The 25,624-nt window shown below is 47.9% G+C and overlaps 1 protein-coding gene across 2 annotated transcripts in view; it reads right to left on the bottom strand.

Annotated features, from left to right (window-relative positions):
- Positions 1–441: 441 nt before the first annotated feature.
- Positions 442–25,624, bottom strand: part of LOC121558506 (TBC1 domain family member 30) — a gene marked incomplete at its 5' end in the record, with an annotated part of 36,395 nt that continues 11,212 nt past the window's right edge. The window contains 9 exon segments of one of the 2 annotated variants that reach the window (XM_045218889.1): positions 442–2,658; positions 2,812–3,137; positions 9,692–9,907; positions 16,542–16,681; positions 17,894–17,997; positions 22,200–22,305; positions 22,949–23,117; positions 23,256–23,424; positions 23,505–23,690. In XM_045218889.1, the coding sequence (XP_045074824.1) occupies positions 1,396–2,658; positions 2,812–3,137; positions 9,692–9,907; positions 16,542–16,681; positions 17,894–17,997; positions 22,200–22,305; positions 22,949–23,117; positions 23,256–23,424; positions 23,505–23,690 (2,679 nt within the window). 2 annotated transcript variants of the gene reach the window in all.

Here is a 25,624-nt window from a genome sequence, read left to right as displayed (position 1 = left end):
ATGCATCCTAGCTTCTTTGAAGTCATCACAGAGCCTTACACCTTTCCAATCCTTTGTAAATCTGTTCATTCCACTTGGCCTGAACCTCTGTACAGTCGTCCAGGTTGAGTCACATGATGCACTCTGGAAAAATAGACGTCATCTCAAGGAGACTTCGGTCTTGATTCAATCGGTATCACCTAGGTTCAGCGCTATAGCGTGATTGAAGTTTAAAGGCAACGTTACCGCATTCGTGGAGACTGCATTTACGGTAAACGCTGCATATGGCGGCGGAAACCATCTTAATTTCAAGCTCGCTAAAGCACTGAAATTGGGCGAGACAGTCAATCCATAGCACGGAAGGTCTGCGTTATAGTCTCAGAACTTTGCCTTTAAATGTAAATCACGCTAGATTGAATCGAGCCCTTACCTAGATAAATAAAACAAAAAACACCCGACAGCATCCTTTCACTTTCTTTATTAGGAGTGCAGTGACCTCTGGCCCCAGAATGGTGTGGGTCCTTTTACCAACTATACAATCAGATCATTCAGACTGTAGGGAACAATACAATCAGATCATTCAGACTGTAGGGAACTATACAATCAGATCATTCAGACTGTAGGGAACTATACAATCAGATCATTCAGACTGTAGGGAACAATACAATCAGATCATTCAGACTGTAGGGAACAATACAATCAGATCATTGACATAATATGGTCTATGGATCTTTTAGTATGGGGTCTTACTGTGGAGAAACATTGGACAGAAACAGAACTCAGCAGAGAGGAGGAAGGTGCTGAAGGGTTCAACACAACTTGACCTGGGAAGATAACATGAGGACAGAGATGTTCCATGATGCCGTTCACACAGACAGACCCAGTCCACAGCAGCTCGTCCTCTGTCCCAGTGACCCACACCGCTACACACAGCAGTGGATCAGACCATAGCGGATACTGACACATGCTGACTCAGTCTGTTTCTCTCAGGTACAGAGCCAGACCATCAGAAAGAACCGGGCTGTATCTGCCAGAGCCAGAACCATCAGAAAGAACCGGGCTGTATCTGCCAGAGCCAGACCATCAGAAAGAACCGGGCTGTATCTGCCAGAGCCAGTCACTCGCGGTCCCTCTAGCGCTTCCTGGTGGTGACGGTGGAGGTGGTACGGGTCAGGCTGAGCTGAGGGAAGTGAACCGTGGGGGTTCTGGCTGTGGGGCCATAGAGTCCCAGGTTACGGGCTGCAGCTGACCTCCTGTGCTGCTTCACACTGGGGAAGGGAGAGAACACCACCTGCTGGGGGGAGGCCCTGGGTCGGTCCTGGGGCACGGAGGGGCAGGAGAGAGGGAGGGAGGGGGTAAGCGGTGTACCAGGGGTGGGGGGGTTAAAGGGGGAAACAGGTGCACCTGGGGAGCGTCTCATACAGTAGATGTTCTGAGAGGAGACTGGAGGGTCAGACTGTTGACTGTGGTGGTGGTGGTGTGATGGAGGAGGAGGAGGAAGAGGAAGGACAGGGACAGGCAGCTCTGGGATGGTGGGAGAGGAGGGTAGTGTGTCTGGGGTGGTCTCTGTGGGAGAGGAGGGTAGTGTGTCTGGGGTGGTCTCTGTGGGAGAGGAGGGTAGTGTGTCTGGGGTGGTCTCTGTGGGAGAGGAGGGTAGTGTGTCTGGGGTAGTCTCTGTGGGAGAGGAGGGTAGTGTGTCTGGGGTGGTCTCTGTGGGAGAGGAGGGTAGTGTGTCTGGGGTGGTCTCTGTGGGAGAGGAGGGTAGTGTGTCTGGGGTGGTCTCTGTGGGAGAGGAGGGTAGTGTGTCTGGGGTGGTCTCTGTGGGAGAGGAGGGTAGTGTGTCTGGGGTGGTCTCTGTGGGAGAGGAGGGTAGTGGAGGTGGGGTGGTCTCTGTGGGAGAGGAGGGTAGTGTGTCTGGGGTGGTCTCTGTGGGAGAGGAGGGTAGTGTGTCTGGGGTGGTCTCTGTGGGAGAGGAGGGTAGTGTGTCTGGGGTAGTCTCTGTGGGAGAGGAGGGTAGTGGAGGTGGGGTGGTCTCTGTGGGAGAGGAGGGTAGTGTGAGGTGGGGTGGTCTCTGTGGGAGAGGCGGGTGTGTGGAGGTGGGGTGGTCTCTGTGGGAGAGGCGGGTTGTGGGTCTGGGGTGGTCTCTGTGGGAGAGGAGGGTAGTGTGTCTGGGGTAGTCTCTGTGGGAGAGGAGGGTAGTGTGTCTGGGGTAGTCTCTGTGGGAGAGGAGGGTAGCGTGTCTGGGGTGGTCTCTGTGGGAGAGGCGGGTTGTGGAGGTGGGGTGGTCTCTGTGGGAGAGGGGGTATAGTTTAGAGAGGAGGGTTGTGGAGGTGGGGTCTGGTTTGGTTCTGATCCAGACTTCAGCTCTAGAGACACCAGGTGCTCCTCCACTTCCACCTCCTTCTCCACCACAGCTGGCACCTCCTTACTGAAGGCCTGGGCAGGAGACACAGGGAGGTGACTACCATCTTCCTCCTCCTCCTCATCATCATCATCAGCAGCCTTTCCCTCGCCCACTCCATCTCTCTCCTCCTCCTCCTTCGTCTGATGACTGTGTCTGTCCTCCTCCTTCGTCTGATGAGTGTGTCTGTCCTCCTCCTCCTCCTCCTCCGTCTGATGAGTGTGTCTGTCCTCCTCCTCCTCCTCCTTCGTCTGATGAGTGTGTCTGTCCTCCTCCTCCTCCGTCTGATGAGTGTGTCTGTCCTCCTCCTTCGTCTGATGAGTGTGTCTGTCCTCCTCCTCCGTCTGATGAGTGTGTCTGTCCTCCTCCTTCGTCTGATGAGTGTGTCTGTCCTCCTCCTCCTTCGTCTGATGAGTGTGTCTGTCCTCCTCCTCCTCCTCCTCCATGTTGCCAAACCCTAGCTGTACCCGTGCTCGGGCTATGTTCCTGCGGTGGGCACGTACGTGGGCGCGCCAGGGGGACCCCACCCTGCTGTGACAGTCTTCAGCCTGAGATACCAGTCGGTTCCTCCCCCTCTCCCCCCTTGGGGTAGGGTTAGGGCCAGGGTTGGCAGGGCTGGACTGTGCCTGGGGGGCGCCTAGCAGGCTGGAGGGAGGGTGTGTCAGGCTGTTCCTGGGCTTCCTGCCTAGCAACAGGTGGTTGACGACAGGAGAGGGACGGAGCTGAGACCCTAGCACGCTGGTGACTGGACACCTGTCTACAGAGAGAACAGACACACACACACACAGGTCAGCTCAGTGTGGCACTGTTTTGTCTGCATACTGCAGCACCACAGCATGACATGATTATAAAGATGATTCCACATCCAGCAATAAGAACATCTAGCATTAAGACATCATTCTGGCTCCGTCCCAAACTCTGAGCTTCCATTTACCACGGGAACCAGATGAAGAAGCTTACACAGTTACATAAAATACTACTTTGGGTTGTAAGGAGCTTTGAGCCCTGATTACTGAAGACCGACACATCCGGGAGTTAGAAAAATAGTTTGGGGAATAGAAGCTCCGAAGCCAAATCCAACGTAAGTCTGTTACACAAGTAGTAGGTTCCTACTGGGTGATGACGTGTTTAGATGGGCAGCCACCAGCCCAGACACACACTCTCCTGTCAGTCACAGCACCATCCAACCCTCAACCAGCTACACCACTGTCTCAATTAACCCCAGACCACCTATCATCAGCCCAGAAACCCCCCGCTCCATACTGGCTGTCAGAACCATGTGAGGGCTGGATGGAGGCGTCCTGGGGGACAACTGGTCTGCCTGCTCTTCCTGACAGACAGACGGTCACAAACACCAACATCTCTCTATCTATAGACACACCACCATCAACACATCATCTCTATAGACACACCACCATCAACACATCATCTCTATAGACACACCACCATCAACACATCATCTCTATATCTATAGACACCACCATCAACACATCATCTCTATAGACACACCACCATCAACACATCATCTCTATAGACACACCACCATCAACACATCATCTCTATAGACACACCACCATCAACACATCATCTCTATCTATATACACACCACCATCAACACATCATCTCTATCTATAGACACACCACCATCAACACATCATCTCTATCTATAGACACCACCATCAACACATCATCTCTATCTATAGACACCACCATCAACACATCATCTCTATAGACACACCACCATCAACACATCATCTCTATAGATACACCACCATCAACACATCATCTCTATAGACACACCACCATCAACACATCATCTCTATATCTATAGACACACCACCATCAACACATCATCTCTATAGACACACCACCATCAACACATCATCTCTATATCTATAGACACACCACCGTCAACACATCATCTCTATAGACACACCATCAACACATCATCTCTATAGACACACCACCATCAACACATCATCTCTATATCTATAGATACCACCATCAACACATCATCTCTATAGACACACCACCATCAACACATCATCTCTCTATCTATAGACACACCACCATCAACACATCATCTCTATAGACACACCACCATCAACACATCATCTCTATAGACACCACCATCAACACATCATCTCTATAGACACCACCATCAACACATCATCTCTATAGACACACCACCATCAACACATCATCTCTATAGACACACCACCATCAACACATCATCTCTATAGACACACCACCATCAACACATCATCTCTATCTATATACACACCACCATCAACACATCATCTCTATCTATAGACACACCACCATCAACACATCATCTCTATCTATAGACACCACCATCAACACATCATCTCTATCTATAGACACCACCATCAACACATCATCTCTATAGACACACCACCATCAACACATCATCTCTATAGATACACCACCATCAACACATCATCTCTATAGACACACCACCATCAACACATCATCTCTATAGACACACCACCATCAACACATCATCTCTATATCTATAGACACACCACCGTCAACACATCATCTCTATAGACACCACCATCAACACATCATCTCTATAGACACACCACCATCAACACATCATCTCTATATCTATAGATACCACCATCAACACATCATCTCTATAGACACACCACCATCAACACATCATCTCTCTATCTATAGACACACCACCATCAACACATCATCTCTATAGACACACCACCATCAACACATCATCTCTATAGACACACCACCATCAACACACCACCATCAACACATCATCTCTATATCTATAGACACACCACCATCAACACATCATCTCTATAGACACACCACCATCAACACATCATCTCTATATCTATAGACACACCACCATCAACACACCACCATCAACACATCATCTCTATCTATAGACACACCACCATCAACACATCATCTCTATAGACACACCACCATCAACACATCATCTCTATAGACACACCACCATCAACACATCATCTCTATAGACACACCACCATCAACACATCATCTCTATAGACACACCACCATCAACACATCTCTATATCTATAGACACACCACCATCAACACATCATCTCTATCTATAGACACCACCATCAACACATCTCTATAGACACACCACCATCAACACATCATCTCTCTATCTATAGACACACCACCATCAACACATCATCTCTATATCTATAGACACCACCATCAACACATCATCTCTATCTATAGACACCACCATCAACACATCATCTCTATAGACACACCACCATCAACACATCATCTCTATAGACACACCACCATCAACACATCATCTCTATAGACACACCACCATCAACACATCATCTCTATATCTATAGACACACCACCGTCAACACATCATCTCTATAGACACACCACCATCAACACATCATCTCTATAGACACACCACCATCAACACATCATCTCTATATCTATAGATACCACCATCAACACATCATCTCTATATCTATAGACACACCACCATCAACACATCATCTCTATAGACACACCACCATCAACACATCATCTCTATATCTATAGACACCACCGTCAACACATAATAATAATAATAATATGCCATTTAGCAGACGCTTTTATCCAAAGCGACTTACAGTCATGCGTGCATACATTTTTTTTTTTGTGTATGGGTGGTCCCGGGGATCGAACCCACTACCTTGGCGTTACAAGCGCTGTGCTCTACCAGCTGAGCTACAGAGGACCACATCATCTCTATAGACACACCACCATCAACACATCACCATCAACACATCATCTCTATATCTATAGACACACCACCGTCAACACATCATCTCTATAGACACACCACCATCAACACATCATCTCTATAGACACACAACCATCAACACATCATCTCTATCTATAGACACACCACCATCAACACATCATCTCTATATCTATAGACACCACCATCAACACATCATCTCTATATCTATAGACACACCACCATCAACACATCATCTCTATAGACACACCACCATCAACACATCATCTCTATATCTATAGACACACCACCATCAACACATCTCTCTATCTATAGACACACCACCGTCAACACATCATCTCTATCTATAGACACCACCGTCAACACATCATCTCTATAGACACACCACCATCAACACATCATCTCTATAGACACACCACCATCAACACATCATCTCTATAGACACACCACCATCAACACATCATCTCTATAGACACACCACCATCAACACATCATCTCTATAGACACACCACCATCAACACATCATCTCTATATCTATAGACAAACCACCGTCAACACATAATCTCTATAGACACACCACCATCAACACATCATCTCTATAGACACACCACCATCAACACATCATCTCTATATCTATAGACACACCACCATCAACACATCATCTCTATAGACACACTACCATCAACACATCATCTCTCTATCTATAGACACACCACCATCAACACATCATCTCTATAGACACACCACCATCAACACATCATCTCTATAGACACACCACCATCAACACATCATCTCTATCTATAGACACACCACCATCAACACATCATCTCTATATCTATAGACACACCACCATCAACACATCATCTCTATCTATAGACACCACCATCAACACATCATCTCTATAGAGACACCACCATCAACACATCATCTCTATAGACACACCACCATCAACACATCATCTCTATATCTATACACACCACCATCAACACATCATCTCTATCTATAGACACCACCATCAACACATCATCTCTATAGACACACCACCATCAACACATCATCTCTATAGACACACCACCATCAACACATCATCTCTATAGACACACCACCATCAACACATCATCTCTATAGACACACCACCATCAACACATCATCTCTATAGACACACCACCATCAACACATCATCTCTATAGACACACCACCATCAACACATCATCTCTATAGACACACCACCATCAACACATCATCTCTATATCTATAGATACCACCATCAACACATCATCTCTATATCTATAGATACCACCATCAACACATCATCTCTATATCTATAGACACACCACCATCAACACATCATCTCTATAGACACACCACCATCAACACATCATCTCTATAGACACACCACCATCAACACATCATCTCTATATCTATAGACACACCACCGTCAACACATCATCTCTATAGACACCACCATCAACACATCTCTATATCTATAGACACACCACCGTCAACACATCATCTCTATAGACACACCACCATCAACACATCATCTCTATAGACACACCACCATCAACACATCATCTATATATCTATAGACACACCACCATCAACACATCATCTCTATCTATAGACACACCACCATCAACACATCATCTCTATATCTATAGACACCACCATCAACACATCATCTCTATATCTATAGACACCACCATCAACACATCATCTCTATATCTATAGACACACCACCATCAACACATCATCTCTATATCTATAGACACACCACCATCAACACATCATCTCTATAGACACCACCATCAACACATCATCTCTATAGACACACCACCATCAACACATCATCTCTATATCTATAGACACCCCACCATCAACACATCATCTCTATAGACACACCACCATCAACACATCATCTCTATAGACACCACCATCAACACATCATCTCTATATCTATAGACACACCACCATCAACACATCATCTCTATAGACACACCACCATCAACACATCTCTATAGACACACCACCATCAACACATCATCTCTATAGACACACCACCATCAACACATCATCTCTATATCTATAGACACACCACCATCAACACATCATCTCTATATATATAGACACACCACCATCAACACATCATCTCTATATCTATAGACACACCACCATCAACACATCATCTCTATATCTATAGACACACCACCATCAACACATCATCTCTATAGACACACCACCATCAACACATCATCTCTATAGACACACTACCATCAACACATCATCTCTATATCTATAGACACACCACCATCAACACATCATCTCTATATCTATAGACACACCACCATCAACACATCATCTCTATAGACACACCACCATCAACACATCATCTCTATAGACACACCACCATCAACACATCATCTCTATAGACACACCACCATCAACACATCATATCTATAGACACACCACCATCAACACATCATATCTATATCTATAGACACACCACCGTCAACACATCATCTCTATAGACACACCACCATCAACACATCATCTCTATATCTATAGACACACCACCGTCAACACATCATCTCTATAGACACCACCACCATCAACACATCATCTCTATCTATAGACACACCACCATCAACACATCATCTCTATAGACACCACCACCATCAACACATCATCTCTATCTATAGACACCACCATCAACACATCATCTCTATATCTATAGACACACCACCATCAACACATCATCTCTATCTATAGACACACCACCATCAACACATCATCTCTATATCTATAGACACACCACCATCAACACATCATCTCTATATCTATAGACACACCACCATCAACACATCATCTCTAGACACCACCACCATCAACACATCATCTCTATATCTATAGACACACCACCATCAACACATCATCTCTATATCTATAGACACCCCACCATCAACACATCATCTCTATCTATAGACACACCACCATCAACACATCATCTCTATATCTATAGACACACCACCATCAACACATCATCTCTATATCTATAGACACACCACCATCAACACATCATCTCTAGACACCACCACCATCAACACATCATCTCTATATCTATAGACACACCACCATCAACACATCATCTCTATAGACACACCACCATCAACACATCATCTCTATATCTATAGACACCCCACCATCAACACATCATCTCTATAGACACACCACCATCAACACATCATCTCTATAGACACCACCATCAACACATCATCTCTATAGACACACCACCATCAACACATCATCTCTATAGACACCACCATCAACACATCATCTCTATAGACACACCACCATCAACACATCATCTCTATAGACACCACCATCAACACATCATCTCTATAGACACACCACCATCAACACATCATCTCTATAGACACACCACCATCAACACATCATCTCTATAGACCCCACCATCAACACATCTATATTGCGTGCATAGAGTTGACAGATTGTGTGTTACCTGTGTGAATGTACAGCTGCCTGGCCTGTTGTTGCTGATGTCTCTTGATACGTGAGTACTGTTTCTTCAGAGCGCTGATGTCAGTACTCATCCTCTCCTGCATCATACTGTTGATGGCTGCTTGATGCTCCGCTCGGCCCCCCCCCGACCCAACACCCCCTACCGCCCCGGGACTCAGGTCTGCCATGTTAACCCCCTGCTCCCCCACACGCTGGTCTGGAGAGGGGAGAGAGAGAGAAAGAATTAGAGATTCAAATCCAACCAGAAATGCCCTCAGTACTGACACCATGTTAATAATATGCCATTTAGCAGACGCTTTTATCCAAAGCGACTTACAGTCATGTGTGCATACATTTTTACGTATGGGTGGTCCCGGGGATGGAACCCACTACCCTGGCGTTACAAGCGCCGTGCTCTACCAGCTGAGCTACAGAGGACCACGGGGTTCCCTTTCATATAGAGACACTTAGATGTTCCTTTGTCTTTTCAGGTCTGAGATCAACAGCAGCTGACCAGATAACACATTACTGACTTCCACTACATTCAACTAATGGGTCTTGGCTGGAGAGGAGAGCAGAGCAGGACTCTGAGGGTCCACATACACTACATGACCAGTAGGACGTGGACACCTGCTGGTCCAACATCTCATTCCAAAATCATGGACATTAATATGGAGTTGGTCCCCCCTTTGCTGCTATAACAGCCTCCACTCTTCTGGGAAGGCTTTCCACTAGATGTTGGAACATTGCCGCGGGGACTTGCTTCCATTCAGCCACAAGAGCATTAGTGAGGTCGGGCACTGATGTTGGGCGATTAGGCCTTGGCTCGCAGTCGGCGTTCCAATTCATCCCAAAGGTGTTCGATGTGGTTGAGGTCAGGGCTCTGTGCAGGCCAGTCAAGTTCTTCCACAACGATCTCGACAAACCATTTCTTGTGCAAGGGGGCATCGGCATGCTGAAACAGGAAAGGGCCTTCCCCAAACTGTTGCCACAAAGTTGGAAGCACAGATTTGTCTAGAATATCATTGTATGCTGTAGCGTTAAGATTTCCCTTCACTGGAACTAAGGGGCCTAGCCCGAACCATGGAAAACAGCCCCAGACCATTATTCCTCCTCCACCTAACTCTACAGTTGGCACTATGCATTGGGGCAGGTAGCGTTCCCCTGGCATCCGCCAAACCCAGATACATCTGTCGGACTGCCAAATGGTGACTAATTATAGAGTATTCAGAAAGTATTCAGACCCCTTGACTTTTTCCACATTTTGTTTTGTGACAGCCTTATTCTAAAATGGATTCAATTATTTGTTTTCCTCATTCTACACACAATACCCCATAATGACAAAGCGAAAACAGGTTTTTTGAAAAAAACAAAACAGAAATACCTTATTTTACATAAGTATTCAGACCCTTTGCTATGAGACTCGAAATTGAGCTCTGGTGTATCCTGTTTCCATTGATCATCCTTGAGATGTTTCTACAACTTGATTAGAGTCCACCTGTGGTAAATTCTATTGATTGGACATGATTTGGAAAGGCGTGTCCAATGCTGTAGGGATGTTTTTCAGCGGCAGGGACTGGGAGACTGAGGTGAGGGGTGAAGACTGGGGTGAAGGTTCAACTTCCAACAGGACAACGACCCTAAGCACACAGCCAAGACAACACAGGAGTGGCTTCGGGACAAGTCTCTGAATGTCCTTGAGTGGCCCAGCCAGAGCCCGGACTTGAACCCGATTTAACATCTCTGGAGAGACCTGAAAATAGCTAGTTTTTTTTTAACATACATTAGCAAACATTTCTACAAACCTGTTTTTGCTTCGTCATTATGGGGTATTTTGTGTAGATTGATGAGGGAAAAAAACTATTTAATCAATTTTAGAATAATGCTGTAACGTAACAAAATGTGGAAAAACGTCAAGGGGTCTGAATACTTTCCGAATGCACTGTGTATAGTGTATATACACACTGGGTCCAGTTTCCTGGACGTCTAACTGGCTTACTAGCATTCCACATTTAAATGACAGATTGGATTCCAGTCCCTCTCAGAAGTGGTGTCTGGGTGCTAACAGAGTTTAGACTAAAGAACTAAAATGGGTACAAACATTAACCCTTGATGAGAATCAAATGTTATCTGTCACATGCTTGGTAAACAACGGGAGTAGACTAACAGTGAAACGCTTCCTGACGGGTCCTCTACATGATACAGGACCAAGCCGCTCTGTCATTGCTCGGCCATATATATATAACAGTGAAATGCTTCCTGACGGGTCCTCTACATGATACAGGACCAAGCCGCTCTGTCATTGCTTGGCCATATATATATAACAGTGAAACGCTTCCTGACGGGTCCTCTACATGATGCAGGACCAAGCCGCTCTGTCATTGCTCGTCCATATATATATATAACAGTGAAATGCTTCCTGACGGGTCCTCTACATGATACAGGACCAAGCCGCTCTGTCATTGCTCGTCCATATATATATAACAGTGAAATGCTTCCTGACGGGTCCTCTACATGATACAGGACCAAGCCGCTCTGTCATTGCTCGTCCATATATATATATATAACAGTGAAATGCTTCCTGACGGGTCCTCTACATGATACAGGACCAAGCCGCTCTGTCATTGCTCGTCCATATATATATATAACAGTGAAATGCTTCCTGACGGGTCCTCTACATGATACAGGACCAAGCCGCTCTGTCATTGCTCGTCCATATATATATAACAGTGAAATGCTTCCTGACGGGTCCTCTACATGATACAGGACCAAGCCGCTCTGTCATTGCTTGGCCATATATATATAACAGTGAAACGCTTCCTGACGGGTCCTCTACATGATACAGGACCAAGCCGCTCTGTCATTGCTTGGCCATATATATATAACAGTGAAATGCTTCCTGACGGGTCCTCTACATGATACAGGACCAAGCCGCTCTGTCATTGCTCGTCCATATATATATAACAGTGAAATGCTTCCTGACGGGTCCTCTACATGATACAGGACCAAGCCGCTCTGTCATTGCTTGGCCATATATATATAACAGTGAAATGCTTCCTGACGGGTCCTCTACATGATGCAGGACCAAGCCGCTCTGTCATTGCTTGGCCATATATATATAACAGTGAAATGCTTCCTGACGGGTCCTCTACATGATGCAGGACCAAGCCGCTCTGTCATTGCTTGGCCATATATATATAACAGTGAAATGCTTCCTGACGGGTCCTCTACATGATACAGGACCAAGCCGCTCTGTCATTGCTTGGCCATATATATATATATATAACAGTGAAATGCTTCCTGACGGGTCCTCTACATGATACAGGACCAAGCCGCTCTGTCATTGCTCGTCCATATATATATAACAGTGAAATGCTTCCTGACGGGTCCTCTACATGATACAGGACCAAGCCGCTCTGTCATTGCTTGGCCATATATATATAACAGTGAAATGCTTCCTGACGGGTCCTCTACATGATACAGGACCAAGCCGCTCTGTCATTGCTTGGCCATATATATATAACAGTGAAATGCTTCCTGACGGGTCCTCTACATGATGCAGGACCAAGCCGCTCTGTCATTGCTCGTCCATATATATATAACAGTGAAATGCTTCCTGACGGGTCCTCTACATGATGCAGGACCAAGCCGCTCTGTCATTGCTTGGCCATATATATATATAACAGTGAAATGCTTCCTGACGGGTCCTCTACATGATGCAGGACCAAGCCGCTCTGTCATTGCTCGGCCATATATATAACAGTGAAATGCTTCCTGACGGGTCCTCTACATGATACAGGACCAAGCCGCTCTGTCATTGCTTGGCCATATATATATAACAGTGAAATGCTTCCTGACGGGTCCTCTACATGATACAGGACCAAGCCGCTCTGTCATTGCTTGGCCATATATATATATATAACAGTGAAATGCTTCCTGACGGGTCCTCTACATGATGCAGGACCAAGCCGCTCTGTCATTGCTTGGCCATATATATATAACAGTGAAATGCTTCCTGACGGGTCCTCTACATGATACAGGACCAAGCCGCTCTGTCATTGCTTGGCCATATATATATATAACAGTGAAATGCTTCCTGACGGGTCCTCTACATGATGCAGGACCAAGCCGCTCTGTCATTGCTCGTCCATATATATATATAACAGTGAAATGCTTCCTGACGGGTCCTCTACATGATGCAGGACCAAGCCGCTCTGTCATTGCTTGGCCATATATATATAACAGTGAAATGCTTCCTGACGGGTCCTCTACATGATGCAGGACCAAGCCGCTCTGTCATTGCTCGTCCATATATATATATAACAGTGAAATGCTTCCTGACGGGTCCTCTACATGATACAGGACCAAGCCGCTCTGTCATTGCTTGGCCATATATATATATAACAGTGAAATGCTTCCTGACGGGTCCTCTACATGATACAGGACCAAGCCGCTCTGTCATTGCTTGGCCATATATATATAACAGTGAAATGCTTCCTGACGGGTCCTCTACATGATGCAGGACCAAGCCGCTCTGTCATTGCTTGGCCATATATATATAACAGTGAAATGCTTCCTGACGGGTCCTCTACATGATGCAGGACCAAGCCGCTCTGTCATTGCTCGTCCATATATATATAACAGTGAAATGCTTCCTGACGGGTCCTCTACATGATGCAGGACCAAGCCGCTCTGTCATTGCTTGGCCATATATATATACAGTGAAATGCTTCCTGACGGGTCCTCTACATGATGCAGGACCAAGCCGCTCTGTCATTGCTCGTCCATATATATATAACAGTGAAATGCTTCCCTGACGGGTCCTCTACATGATACAGGACCAAGCCGCTCTGTCATTGCTCGTCCATATATATATAACAGTGAAATGCTTCCTGACGGGTCCTCTACATGATACAGGACCAAGCCGCTCTGTCATTGCTTGGCCATATATATATATATAACAGTGAAATGCTTCCTGACGGGTCCTCTACATGATACAGGACCAAGCCGCTCTGTCATTGCTCGTCCATATATATATAACAGTGAAATGCTTCCTGACGGGTCCTCTACATGATGCAGGACCAAGCCGCTCTGTCATTGCTTGGCCATATATATATAACAGTGAAATGCTTCCTGACGGGTCCTCTGCATGATACAGGACCAAGCCGCTCTGTCATTGCTTGGCCATATATATATATAACAGTGAAATGCTTCCTGACGGGTCCTCTACATGATGCAGGACCAAGCCGCTCTGTCATTGCTCGTCCATATATATATATAACAGTGAAATGCTTCCTGACGGGTCCTCTACATGATACAGGACCAAGCCGCTCTGTCATTGCTTGGCCATATATATATAACAGTGAAATGCTTCCTGACGGGTCCTCTACATGATGCAGGACCAAGCCGCTCTGTCATTGCTCGTCCATATATATATAACAGTGAAATGCTTCCCTGACGGGTCCTCTACATGATACAGGACCAAGCCGCTCTGTCATTGCTCGTCCATATATATATAACAGTGAAATGCTTCCTGACGGGTCCTCTACATGATACAGGACCAAGCCGCTCTGTCATTGCTTGGCCATATATATATATATAACAGTGAAATGCTTCCTGACGGGTCCTCTACATGATACAGGACCAAGCCGCTCTGTCATTGCTCGTCCATATATATAACAGTGAAATGCTTCCTGACGGGTCCTCTACATGATGCAGGACCAAGCCGCTCTGTCATTGCTTGGCCATATATATATAACAGTGAAATGCTTCCTGACGGGTCCTCTGCATGATACAGGACCAAGCCGCTCTGTCATTGCTTGGCCATATATATATATAACAGTGAAATGCTTCCTGACGGGTCCTCTACATGATGCAGGACCAAGCCGCTCTGTCATTGCTCGGCCATATATATATATAACAGTGAAATGCTTCCTGACGGGTCCTCTACATGATACAGGACCAAGCCGCTCTGTCATTGCTTGGCCATATATATAACAGTGAAATGCTTCCTGACGGGTCCTCTACATGATACAGGACCAAGCCGCTCTGTCATTGCTTGGCCATATATATATATAACAGTGAAATGCTTCCTGACGGGTCCTCTACATGATACAGGACCAAGCCGCTCTGTCATTGCTCGGCCATATATATATAACAGTGAAATGCTTCCTGACGGGTCCTCTACATGATGCAGGACCAAGCCGCTCTGTCATTGCTTGGCCATATATATATATATAACAGTGAAATGCTTCCTGACGGGTCCTCTGCATGATACAGGACCAAGCCGCTCTGTCATTGCTTGGCCATATATATATATAACAGTGAAATGCTTCCTGACGGGTCCTCTACATGATACAGGACCAAGCCGCTCTGTCATTGCTCGTCCATATATATATAACAGTGAAATGCTTCCTGACGGGTCCTCTACATGATGCAGGACCAAGCCGCTCTGTCATTGCTCGTCCATATATATATAACAGTGAAATGCTTCCTGACGGGTCCTCTACATGATGCAGGACCAAGCCGCTCTGTCATTGCTTGGCCATATATATATATAACAGTGAAATGCTTCCTGACGGGTCCTCTACATGATACAGGACCAAGCCGCTCTGTCATTGCTCGTCCATATATATATATATATATATTCTTAAATCCCATTCCTTACTAGTTTTGTGTGTATTGGGGATATGTTGTGAAATTGTTAGATATTACTGCACTGTCGGAGCTAGAAGCACAAGCATTTCGCTACACCCGCTCTAACATCTGCTAAACACGTGTATGTGACAAATAACATTTGATTTGATAAATAGGTAAGGGTTAAGGGTAAAGAGGTCAGGGGTCAGACCAACCTTTGATGTGTCTCTGGTACCGCTGTAGTTCTGGAGCTAACAGCCCCCCCAGTGGGCCCAAACACCCCAACGCTGCTGTCACCACTGCATCTTCATCATCTTCAACATCTTCATCACCTTCCCAGTCACCTAGACCACCACTGGAATACAGTAACATCATCATCATCACTCTCCCAGCCCCAGAGACCACCACTGGAATACAGTAACATCATCACCACCACTGGAATACAGTAACATTATCATCATCACTCTCCCAGCCCCAGAGACCACCACTGGAATACAGTAAAATCCTCATCATCATCACTCTCCCAGCCCCAGAGACCACCACTGGAATACAGTAACATCATCATCATCACTCTCCCAGCCCCAGAGACCTCCACTGGAATACAGTAACATCATCATCATCACTCTCCCAGCCCCAGAGACCTCCACTGGAATACAGTAACATCATCATCATCACTCTCCCAGCCCCAGAGACCACCACTGGAATACAGTAACATCATCACTCTCCCAGCCCCAGAGACCACCACTGGAATACAGTAACATCATCATCCTCCTCCCAGCCCCAGAGACCACCACTGGAATACAGTAACATCATCATCATCATCCTCCCAGCCCCAGAGACCACCACTGGAATACAGTAACATCACCACCACCACCAATATCACCATCGCCTGCCCACTATAGCTCAGTGTGGTTTGGGTTCTTCAGATGCCACTCCAGTCTGGCATCCATCTCTCTCTACTGACAGCCACTAGTCATCCATCTCTCTGACAGCCACTAGTCATCCTTCACTCTGACAGCCAGACCAGTATGTCATGACTAGACCAGTATGTCAAGACTAGACCAGTATGTCAAGACTAGACCAGTATGTCATGACTAGACCAGTATGTCAAGACTAGACCAGTATGTCAAGACTAGACCAGTATGTCATGACTAGACCAGTATGTCAAGACTAGACCAGTATGTCATGACTAGACCAGTATGTCAAGACTAGACCAGTATGTCATGACTAGACCAGTATGTCATGACTAGACCAGTATGTCAAGACTAGACCAGTATGTCATGACTAGACCAGTATGTCAAGACTAGACCAGTATGTCAAGACTAGACCAGTATGTCAAGACTAGACCAGTATGTCATGACTAGACCAGTATGTCAAGACTAGACCAGTATGTCATGACTAGACCAGTATGTCAAGACTAGACCAGTATGTCAAGACTAGACCAGTATGTCAAGACTAGACCAGTATGTCAAGACTAGACCAGTATGTCATGACTAGACCTGGCTGTAGATACACTACATGACCTCTAGATACAAGCCGCTAGACACACTATAGGACATGCACCAACCTGCCGTTAGGGTTGGAGGTGGGGAAGGGGGTGATGTTGTAGGTGTATTTCTCTCTGAGTTCAGCCAGCTGAGGGAATGGAAACACTGCCATGGAGTACACTGTCTGGAGAGAGGAGAGGAGGAGGAGGAGGAGGAGGAGGAGGAGGAGGAGGAGGAGGAGGAGGAGGAGGAGGAGGAGGAGAGGAGAGGAGAGGAGAGGGAGAGGAGAGGAGAGGAGAGGAGAGGAGAGGAGAGGAGAGGAGAGGAGAGGAGAGGAGAGGAGAGGAGAGGAGAGGAGAGGAGAGATCAGGGTGTCAGCTTAAGCAGTTTGGAAACAGAGGAGGAGAAAGTGCTTTTTCTCCATTATCATGTCCATGCATTTTGAATGGGATTTGTGGATGTAAATAAAGGTTTTTATTCATCTCTTACCTGCATGAGGCGGCTACAGTCTACGAGGCTGTTCTCCAACATCTCTTACCTGCATGAGGTAGCTACAGTCTACGAGGCTGTTCTCCAGCATCTCTTACCTGCATGAGGACAATACAGTCTACGAGGCTGTTCTCCAACATCTCTTACCTGCATGAGGTGGCAACAGTCTACGAGGCTGTTCTCCAGCATCTCTTACCTGCATGAGGTGGCTACAGTCTACGAGGCTGTTCTCCAACATCTCTTACCTGCATGAGGTGGCTACAGTCTACGAGGCTGTTCTCCAACATCTCTTACCTGCATGAGGTGGCTACAGTCTACGAGGCTGTTCTCCAACATCTCTTACCTGCATGAGGACAATACAGTCTACGAGGCTGTTCTCCAACATCTCTTACCTGCATGAGGTGGCAACAGTCTACGAGGCTGTTCTCCAGCATCTCTTACCTGCATGAGGTGGCTACAGTCTACGAGGCTGTTCTCCAACATCTCTTACCTGCATGAGGTGGCTACAGTCTACGAGGCTGTTCTCCAACATCTCTTACCTGCATGAGGACAATACAGTCTACGAGGCTGTTCTCCAACATCTCTTACCTGCATGAGGACAACAGTCTACGAGGCTGTTCTCCAACATCTCTTACCTGCATGAGGACAATACAGTCTACGAGGCTGTTCTCCAACATCTCTTACCTGCATGAGGACAATACAGTCTACGAGGCTGTTCTCCAACATCTCTTACCTGCATGAGGACAATACAGTCTACGAGGCTGTTCTCCAACATCTCTTACCTGCATGAGGTGGCTACAGTCTACGAGGCTGTTCTCCAACATCTCTTACCTGCATGAGGTGGCTACAGTCTACGAGGCTGTTCTCCAACATCTCTTACCTGCATGAGGTGGCTACAGTCTACGAGGCTGTTCTCCAGCATCTCTTACCTGCATGAGGTGGCTACAGTCTACGAGGCTGTTCTCCAGCATCTCTTACCTGCATGAGGTGGCTACAGTCTACGATGCTGTTCTCCAGCATCTCTTACCTGCATGAGGCGGCTACAGTCTACGAGACTGTTCTCCAACATCTCTTACCTGCATGAGGCGGCTACAGTCTACGAGGCTGTTCTCCAACATCTCTTACCTGCATGAGGCGGCTACAGTCTACGAGGCTGTTCTCCAACATCTCTTACCTGCATGAGGACAATACAGTCTACGAGGCTGTTCTCCAACATCTCTTACCTGCATGAGGTGGCTACAGTCTACGAGGCTGTTCTCCAACATCTCTTACCTGCATGAGGTGGCTACAGTCTACGAGGCTGTTCTCCAGCATCTCTTACCTGCATGAGGCGGCTACAGTCTACGAGGCTGTTCTCCAACATCTCTTACCTGCATGAGGCGGCTACAGTCTACAAGGCTGTTCTCCAACATCTCTTACCTGCATGAGGACAATACAGTCTACGAGGCTGTTCTCCAACATCTCTTACCTGCATGAGGACAATACAGTCTACGAGGCTGTTCTCCAACATCTCTTACCTGCATGAGGTGGCTACAGTCTACGAGGCTGTTCTCCAACATCTCTTACCTGCATGAGGTGGCTACAGTCTACGAGGCTGTTCTCCAGCATCTCTTACCTGCATGAGGTGACTACAGTCTACGAGGCTGTTCAACATCTCTTACCTGCATGAGGTGGCTACAGTCTACGAGGCTGTTCTCCAACATCTCTTACCTGCATGAGGTGGCTACAGTCTACGAGGCTGTTCTCCAGCATCTCTTACCTGCATGAGGTGGCTACAGTCTACGAGGCTGTTCTCCAACATCTCTTACCTGCATGAGGTGGCTACAGTCTACGAGGCTGTTCTCCAGCATCTCTTACCTGCATGAGGTGGCTACAGTCTACGAGGCTGTTCTCCAGCATCTCTTACCTGCATGAGGTGGCTACAGTCTACGAGGCTGTTCTCCAGCATCTCTTACCTGCATGAGGTGACTACAGTCTACAAGGCTGTTCAACATCTCTTACCTGCATGAGGTGGCTACAGTCTACGAGGCTGTTCTCCAGCATCTCTTACCTGCATGAGGTGGCTACAGTCTACGAGGCTGTTCTCCAGCATCTCCTACCTGCATGAGGTGGCGACAGTCTACGAGGCTGTTCTCCAACATCTCCTACCTGCATGAGGTGGCTACAGTCTACGAGGCTGTTCTCCAACATCTCTTACCTGCATGAGGTGGCTACAGTCTACGAGGCTGTTCTCCAGCATCTCTTACCTGCATGAGGTGGCTACAGTCTACGAGGCTGTTCTCCAGCATCTCTTACCTGCATGAGGTGGCTACAGTCTACGAGGCTGTTCTCCAGCATCTCTTACCTGCATGAGGTGACTACAGTCTACGAGGCTGTTCAACATCTCTTACCTGCATGAGGTGGCTACAGTCTACGAGGCTGTTCTCCATCTCTTACCTGCATGAGGTGGTTACAGTCTACGAGGCTGTTCTCCATCTCTTACCTGCATGAGGTGGTTACAGTCTACGAGGCTGTTCTCCAACATCTCTTACCTGCATGAGGTAGCTACAGTCTACGAGGCTGTTCTCCAGCATCTCTTACCTGCATGAGGTGGTTACAGTCTACGAGGCTGTTCTCCAGCATCTCTTACCTGCATGAGGTGGCTACAGTCTACGAGGCTGTTCTCCAGCATCTCTTACCTGCATGAGGTGGCTACAGTCTACGAGGCTGTTCTCCAGCATCTCTTACCTGCATGAGGTGGCTACAGTCTATGAGGCTGTTCTCCAGCATATCTTACCTGCATGAGGTGACTACAGTCTACGAGGCTGTTCAACATCTCTTACCTGCATGAGGTGGCTACAGTCTACGAGGCTGTCCTCCAGCATCTCTTACCTGCATGAGGTGGCTACAGTCTACGAGGCTGTTCTCCAGCATCTCTTACCTGCATGAGGTGGTTACAGTCTACGAGGCTGTTCTCCAGCATCTCCTACCTGCATGAGGTGGCGACAGTCTACGAGGCTGTTCTCCAACATCTCCTACCTGCATGAGGTGGCGACAGTCTACGAGGCTGTTCTCCAGCATCTCTTACCTGCATGAGGTGACTACAGTCTACGAGGCTGTTCAACATCTCTTACCTGCATGAGGTGGCTACAGTCTACGAGGCTGTTCTCCAGCATCTCTTACCTGCATGAGGTGGCTACAGTCTACGAGGCTGTTCTCCAGCATCTCTTACCTGCATGAGGTGGTTACAGTCTACGAGGCTGTTCTCCAGCATCTCCTACCTGCATGAGGTGGCGACAGTCTACGAGGCTGTTCTCCAACATCTCCTACCTGCATGAGGTGGCTACAGTCTACGAGGCTGTTCTCCAGCATCTCTTACCTGCATGAGGTGGCTACAGTCTACGAGGCTGTTCTCCAACATCTCTTACCTGCATGAGGACAATACAGTCTACGAGGCTGTTCTCCAGCATCTCTTACCTGCATGAGGCGGTTACAGTCTACGAGGCTGTTCTCCAGCATCTCCTACCTGCATGAGGTAGCTACAGTCTACGAGGCTGTTCTCCAGCATCTCCTACCTGCATGAGGTGGCTACAGTCTACGAGGCTGTTCTCCAGCATCTCCTACCTGTATGAGGCGGCTACAGTCTACGAGGCTGTTCTCCAGCATCTCCTACCTGCATGAGGCGGCTACAGTCTACGAGGCTGTTCTCCAGCATCTCTTACCTGCACGAGGCGGCTACAGTCTACGAGGCTGTTCTCCAGCATCTCTTACCTGCATGAGGTGGCTACAGTCTACGAGGCTGTTCTCCAACATCTCCTACCTGCATGAGGTGGCTACAGTCTACGAGGCTGTTCTCCAGCATCTCTTACCTGCATGAGGTGGCTACAGTCTACGAGGCTGTTCTCCAGCATCTCTTACCTGCATGAGGTGGCTACAGTCTACGAGGCTGTTCTCCAGCATCTCCTGAGTGATCCAGCCCATGGTGCTGTAGAAGTGGTCTGCTGTCTGACAGTTCTCTATACGCCTGGAGAGAGATGGAGGACACAGGGAGAGGGTTAGGGTTCGTATGTAGGGGTTAGGGTTCGTATGTAGGGGTTAGGGGTAGTGAACTCACTCCCCCAGGTGAGACCAGACAGCCAGAGTTATGGTTATAGTGTGTAGGGGTTAGGGGTAGTGAACTCACTCCCCCAGGTGAGACCAGACAGCCAGAGTTATGGTTATAGTGTGTAGGGGTTAGGGGTAGTGAACTCACTCCCCCAGGTGAGACCAGATAGCCAGAGTTAGGGTTATAGTGTGTAGGGGTTAGGGGTAGTGAACTCACTCCCCCCAGGTGAGACCAGATAGCCAGAGTTAGGGTTATAGTGTGTAGGGGTTAGGGGTAGTGAACTCACTCCCCCAGGTGAGACCAGATAGCCAGAGTTATGGTTATAGTGTGTAGGGGTTAGGGGTAGTGAACTCACTCCCCCAGGTGAGACCAGATAGCCAGAGTTAGGGTTATAGTATGTAGGGGTTAGGGGTAGTGAACTCACTCCCCCAGGTGAGACCAGATAGCCAGAGTTAGGGTTATAGTGTGTAGGGGTTAGGGGTAGTGAACTCACTCCCCCAGGTGAGACCAGACAGCCAGAGTTAGGGTTATAGTGTGTAGGGGTTAGGGGTAGTGAACTCACTCCCCCAGGTGAGACCAGATAGCCAGAGCTACTCTCAGTAGAACCTCAGAGCCGTCGAAGAACACAGAATCCCAGATCTTTAGTACGGTGTTGGGGGGCAGGCAGGTAGCAAACATGGTCAGAAACCACTGCATCATGAATACGTTGGTCAGAGGAGGCTCGTAGCTGCCTGTAAGACACAAACACGCTGGCGTTAGTCAGGGGGCTTGTAGCTGTCTAACACACACACAACGCCAGGCAGGCAGACAGGCAGGCAGGCAGGCAGGCAGGCAGACAGGCAGACAGACAGACAGGCAGACAGACCCACCTCCAGCCTCTCTATTAGCAGTCTTCTGCAGGTGGTGTAGGTGCTGTGAGAGACGAGGGAGCTTCATCCTCAGGAGATCTCTAAACACAGCCATGTCCACAGACAGAGAACGCAGGTTGTTGGCAAAATAACTCTCTGGTAGCACCTTGTCTATCAGGTAGATCATCACCTGGAGGAGAGAGGATCAATGACAATTAGTAGAACAGATAAATCAATCCCTTTCAGAGCAGTGTTAGTGTGTGTGTGTACCTTGAGTGCATGGCTCTCGTTGCCCTCTGTAACCTCCAGTATGAGAGCTGCCAGTACGTTGAAGCCCTGACAGTATCCTACAGCCTTATTCCAGCGAGCATACGCCAAGAGTACTCTCTTCAGCACCACCCTGTCCTGCTCCCCCTCCTGGCCGGAGTATGAACTACAACCTGTCCTGTGCAGGTCCTAGTGAAGACGAAGAATACTTTATTCATCCATACCAGGGGATAGCTTTTAATGACTACAACACACAGTTTTACAGTGTGAATTAGGGACATAAAAAGTATGTGAGAGGGGGAATGAGGAGAGGACAGAGAGGAGAGAGGGGAGAGAGGAGAGGACAGAGAGGGAGAGAGAGGGAGAGAGAGAAGAGAGGAGAAAGAGGAGAGAGGGAGGAGAGAGAGGAGAGAGAGAAGAGAGGAGAGAGAGGAGAGAGAAGAGAGAGAAGAGAGGAGAGAGAGGACAGAGAGAGGAGAGAGTAGAGAAAGAAGAGAGGACAGAGTAGAGAAAGAAGAGAGGACAGAGAGAGGAGAGAGTAGAGAAAGAAGAGAGGACAGAGAGGAGAGAGAGGAGAGAGAGGAGAGGAGAGAGCGAGAGAGAGAGAGAGAAGAGGAGAGAGAGGAGAGAGAGAGAGAGAGAGAGAGAGAGAGAGAGAGAGAGAGAGGACAGAGAGCGAGAGGAGAGAGGAGAGAGGAGAGAGGACAGAGAGAGGAGAGGAGAGAGAGGACAGAGAGAGGAGAGCGAGAGAGGCGAGAGAGGGGAGAGAGGGAGTGAGAGAGAGAGAGAGAGAGGAGAGAGGAGAGAGAGAGGGAGAGGGAGGGAGAGAGGACAGAGAGAGAGGAGAGAGAGGGAGGAGAGAGAGAATATAGAAGAGAGGAGAGAGAGAGAGGACAGAGAGAGAGAGAGAGGGACAGAGAGAGGAGAGAAGAGAAGAGAGAAGAGAGAAGAGAGGGGAGAGAGAATAGAGAAGAGAGGAGAGAGAGGGAGGAGAGAGAGAATAGAGAAGAGAGGAGAGAGAGAGGACAGAGAGAGAAGAGAGGAGAGAGGACAGAGAGAGGAGAGAAGAGAGGAGAGAGATGAGAGGACAGAGAGAGGAGAGAGAGGGAGGAGAATAGAGACGAGAGAGAGGACAGAGAGAGAGGACAGAGAGAGAGAGAGGAGAGGAGAGAGCGAGAGAGAGAGAAGACAGAGAGAGGTGAGAAGAGAGGAGAGAGAGAGAGGGGAGAGAGAGAGGAGAGGGGAGAGGGGAGAGGGGAGAGGGGAGAGGGGAGAGGGAGAGGGGAGAGGGGAGAGAGGACAGAGAGAGAGGAGAGAGAGAGGACAGAGAGAGGGGAGAGAGGAGAGAGGACAGAGAGAGAGGAGAGAGGACAGAGAGAGAGAGAGAGGAGAGAGAGAGAGGAGAGAGAGAGAGAGAGAGAGAGAGAGAGGACAGAGAGAGGAGAGGACAGAGAGAGAGGAGAGAGGAGAGGACAGAGAGAGAGGAGATAGAGAAGAGAGGACAGAGAGAGGGGAGAGAGAGAGGGAAGAGAGAGGGGAGAGAGAGAGGGGAGAGAGGAGAGAGAGAGAGGAGAGGACAGAGAGAGTGGACAGAGAGAGGAGAGAGGGAGGAGAGAGAGAAGAGAGAGAGGGAGGAGAGAGAGAGAGGAGAGAGAGGGGAGAGAGGAGAGGACAGAGAGAGAGGAGAGAGAGAGAGAGAGAGAGAGGAGAGAGAGAGGACAGAGAGAGAGAGGAGAGAGAGAGAGGACAGAGAGAGGAGAGAGAGGACAGAGAGAGAGAGAGGAGAGAGAGGGGATAGAGGGAGAGGAGAGAGGAGAGAGAGAAGAGAGAGAGAAGAGAGAGAGGGGGGAGAGAGAGAAGCAAGAGGGAGGAGAGAGAGAGGGAGGAGAGAGAGAGGAGGAGAGAGAGGGAGGAGAGGGAGAGGAGAGAGGGAGGAGAGAGAGGGAGGAGAGAGAGAGGATAGAGGGGAGAGAGGGAGAGAGAGAGAGAGAGGAGAGAGAGGGAGAGGAGAGAGGGAGAGGATAGAGGAGAGAGAGGATAGAGGGGAGAGATGGAGAGGAGAGAGAGAGAGATGATAGAGGAGAGAGAGGGAGGAGAGAGAGAGAGGAGAGAGGAGAGGAGAG

Source organism: Coregonus clupeaformis, unplaced genomic scaffold (assembly GCF_020615455.1).
Source record: "Coregonus clupeaformis isolate EN_2021a unplaced genomic scaffold, ASM2061545v1 scaf1876, whole genome shotgun sequence".
Classification (NCBI taxonomy): Eukaryota; Metazoa; Chordata; class Actinopteri; order Salmoniformes; family Salmonidae; genus Coregonus; species Coregonus clupeaformis.
Note: the sequence above shows the minus strand (reverse complement) of the source record. Positions and strands in the feature narration are given on the sequence as shown.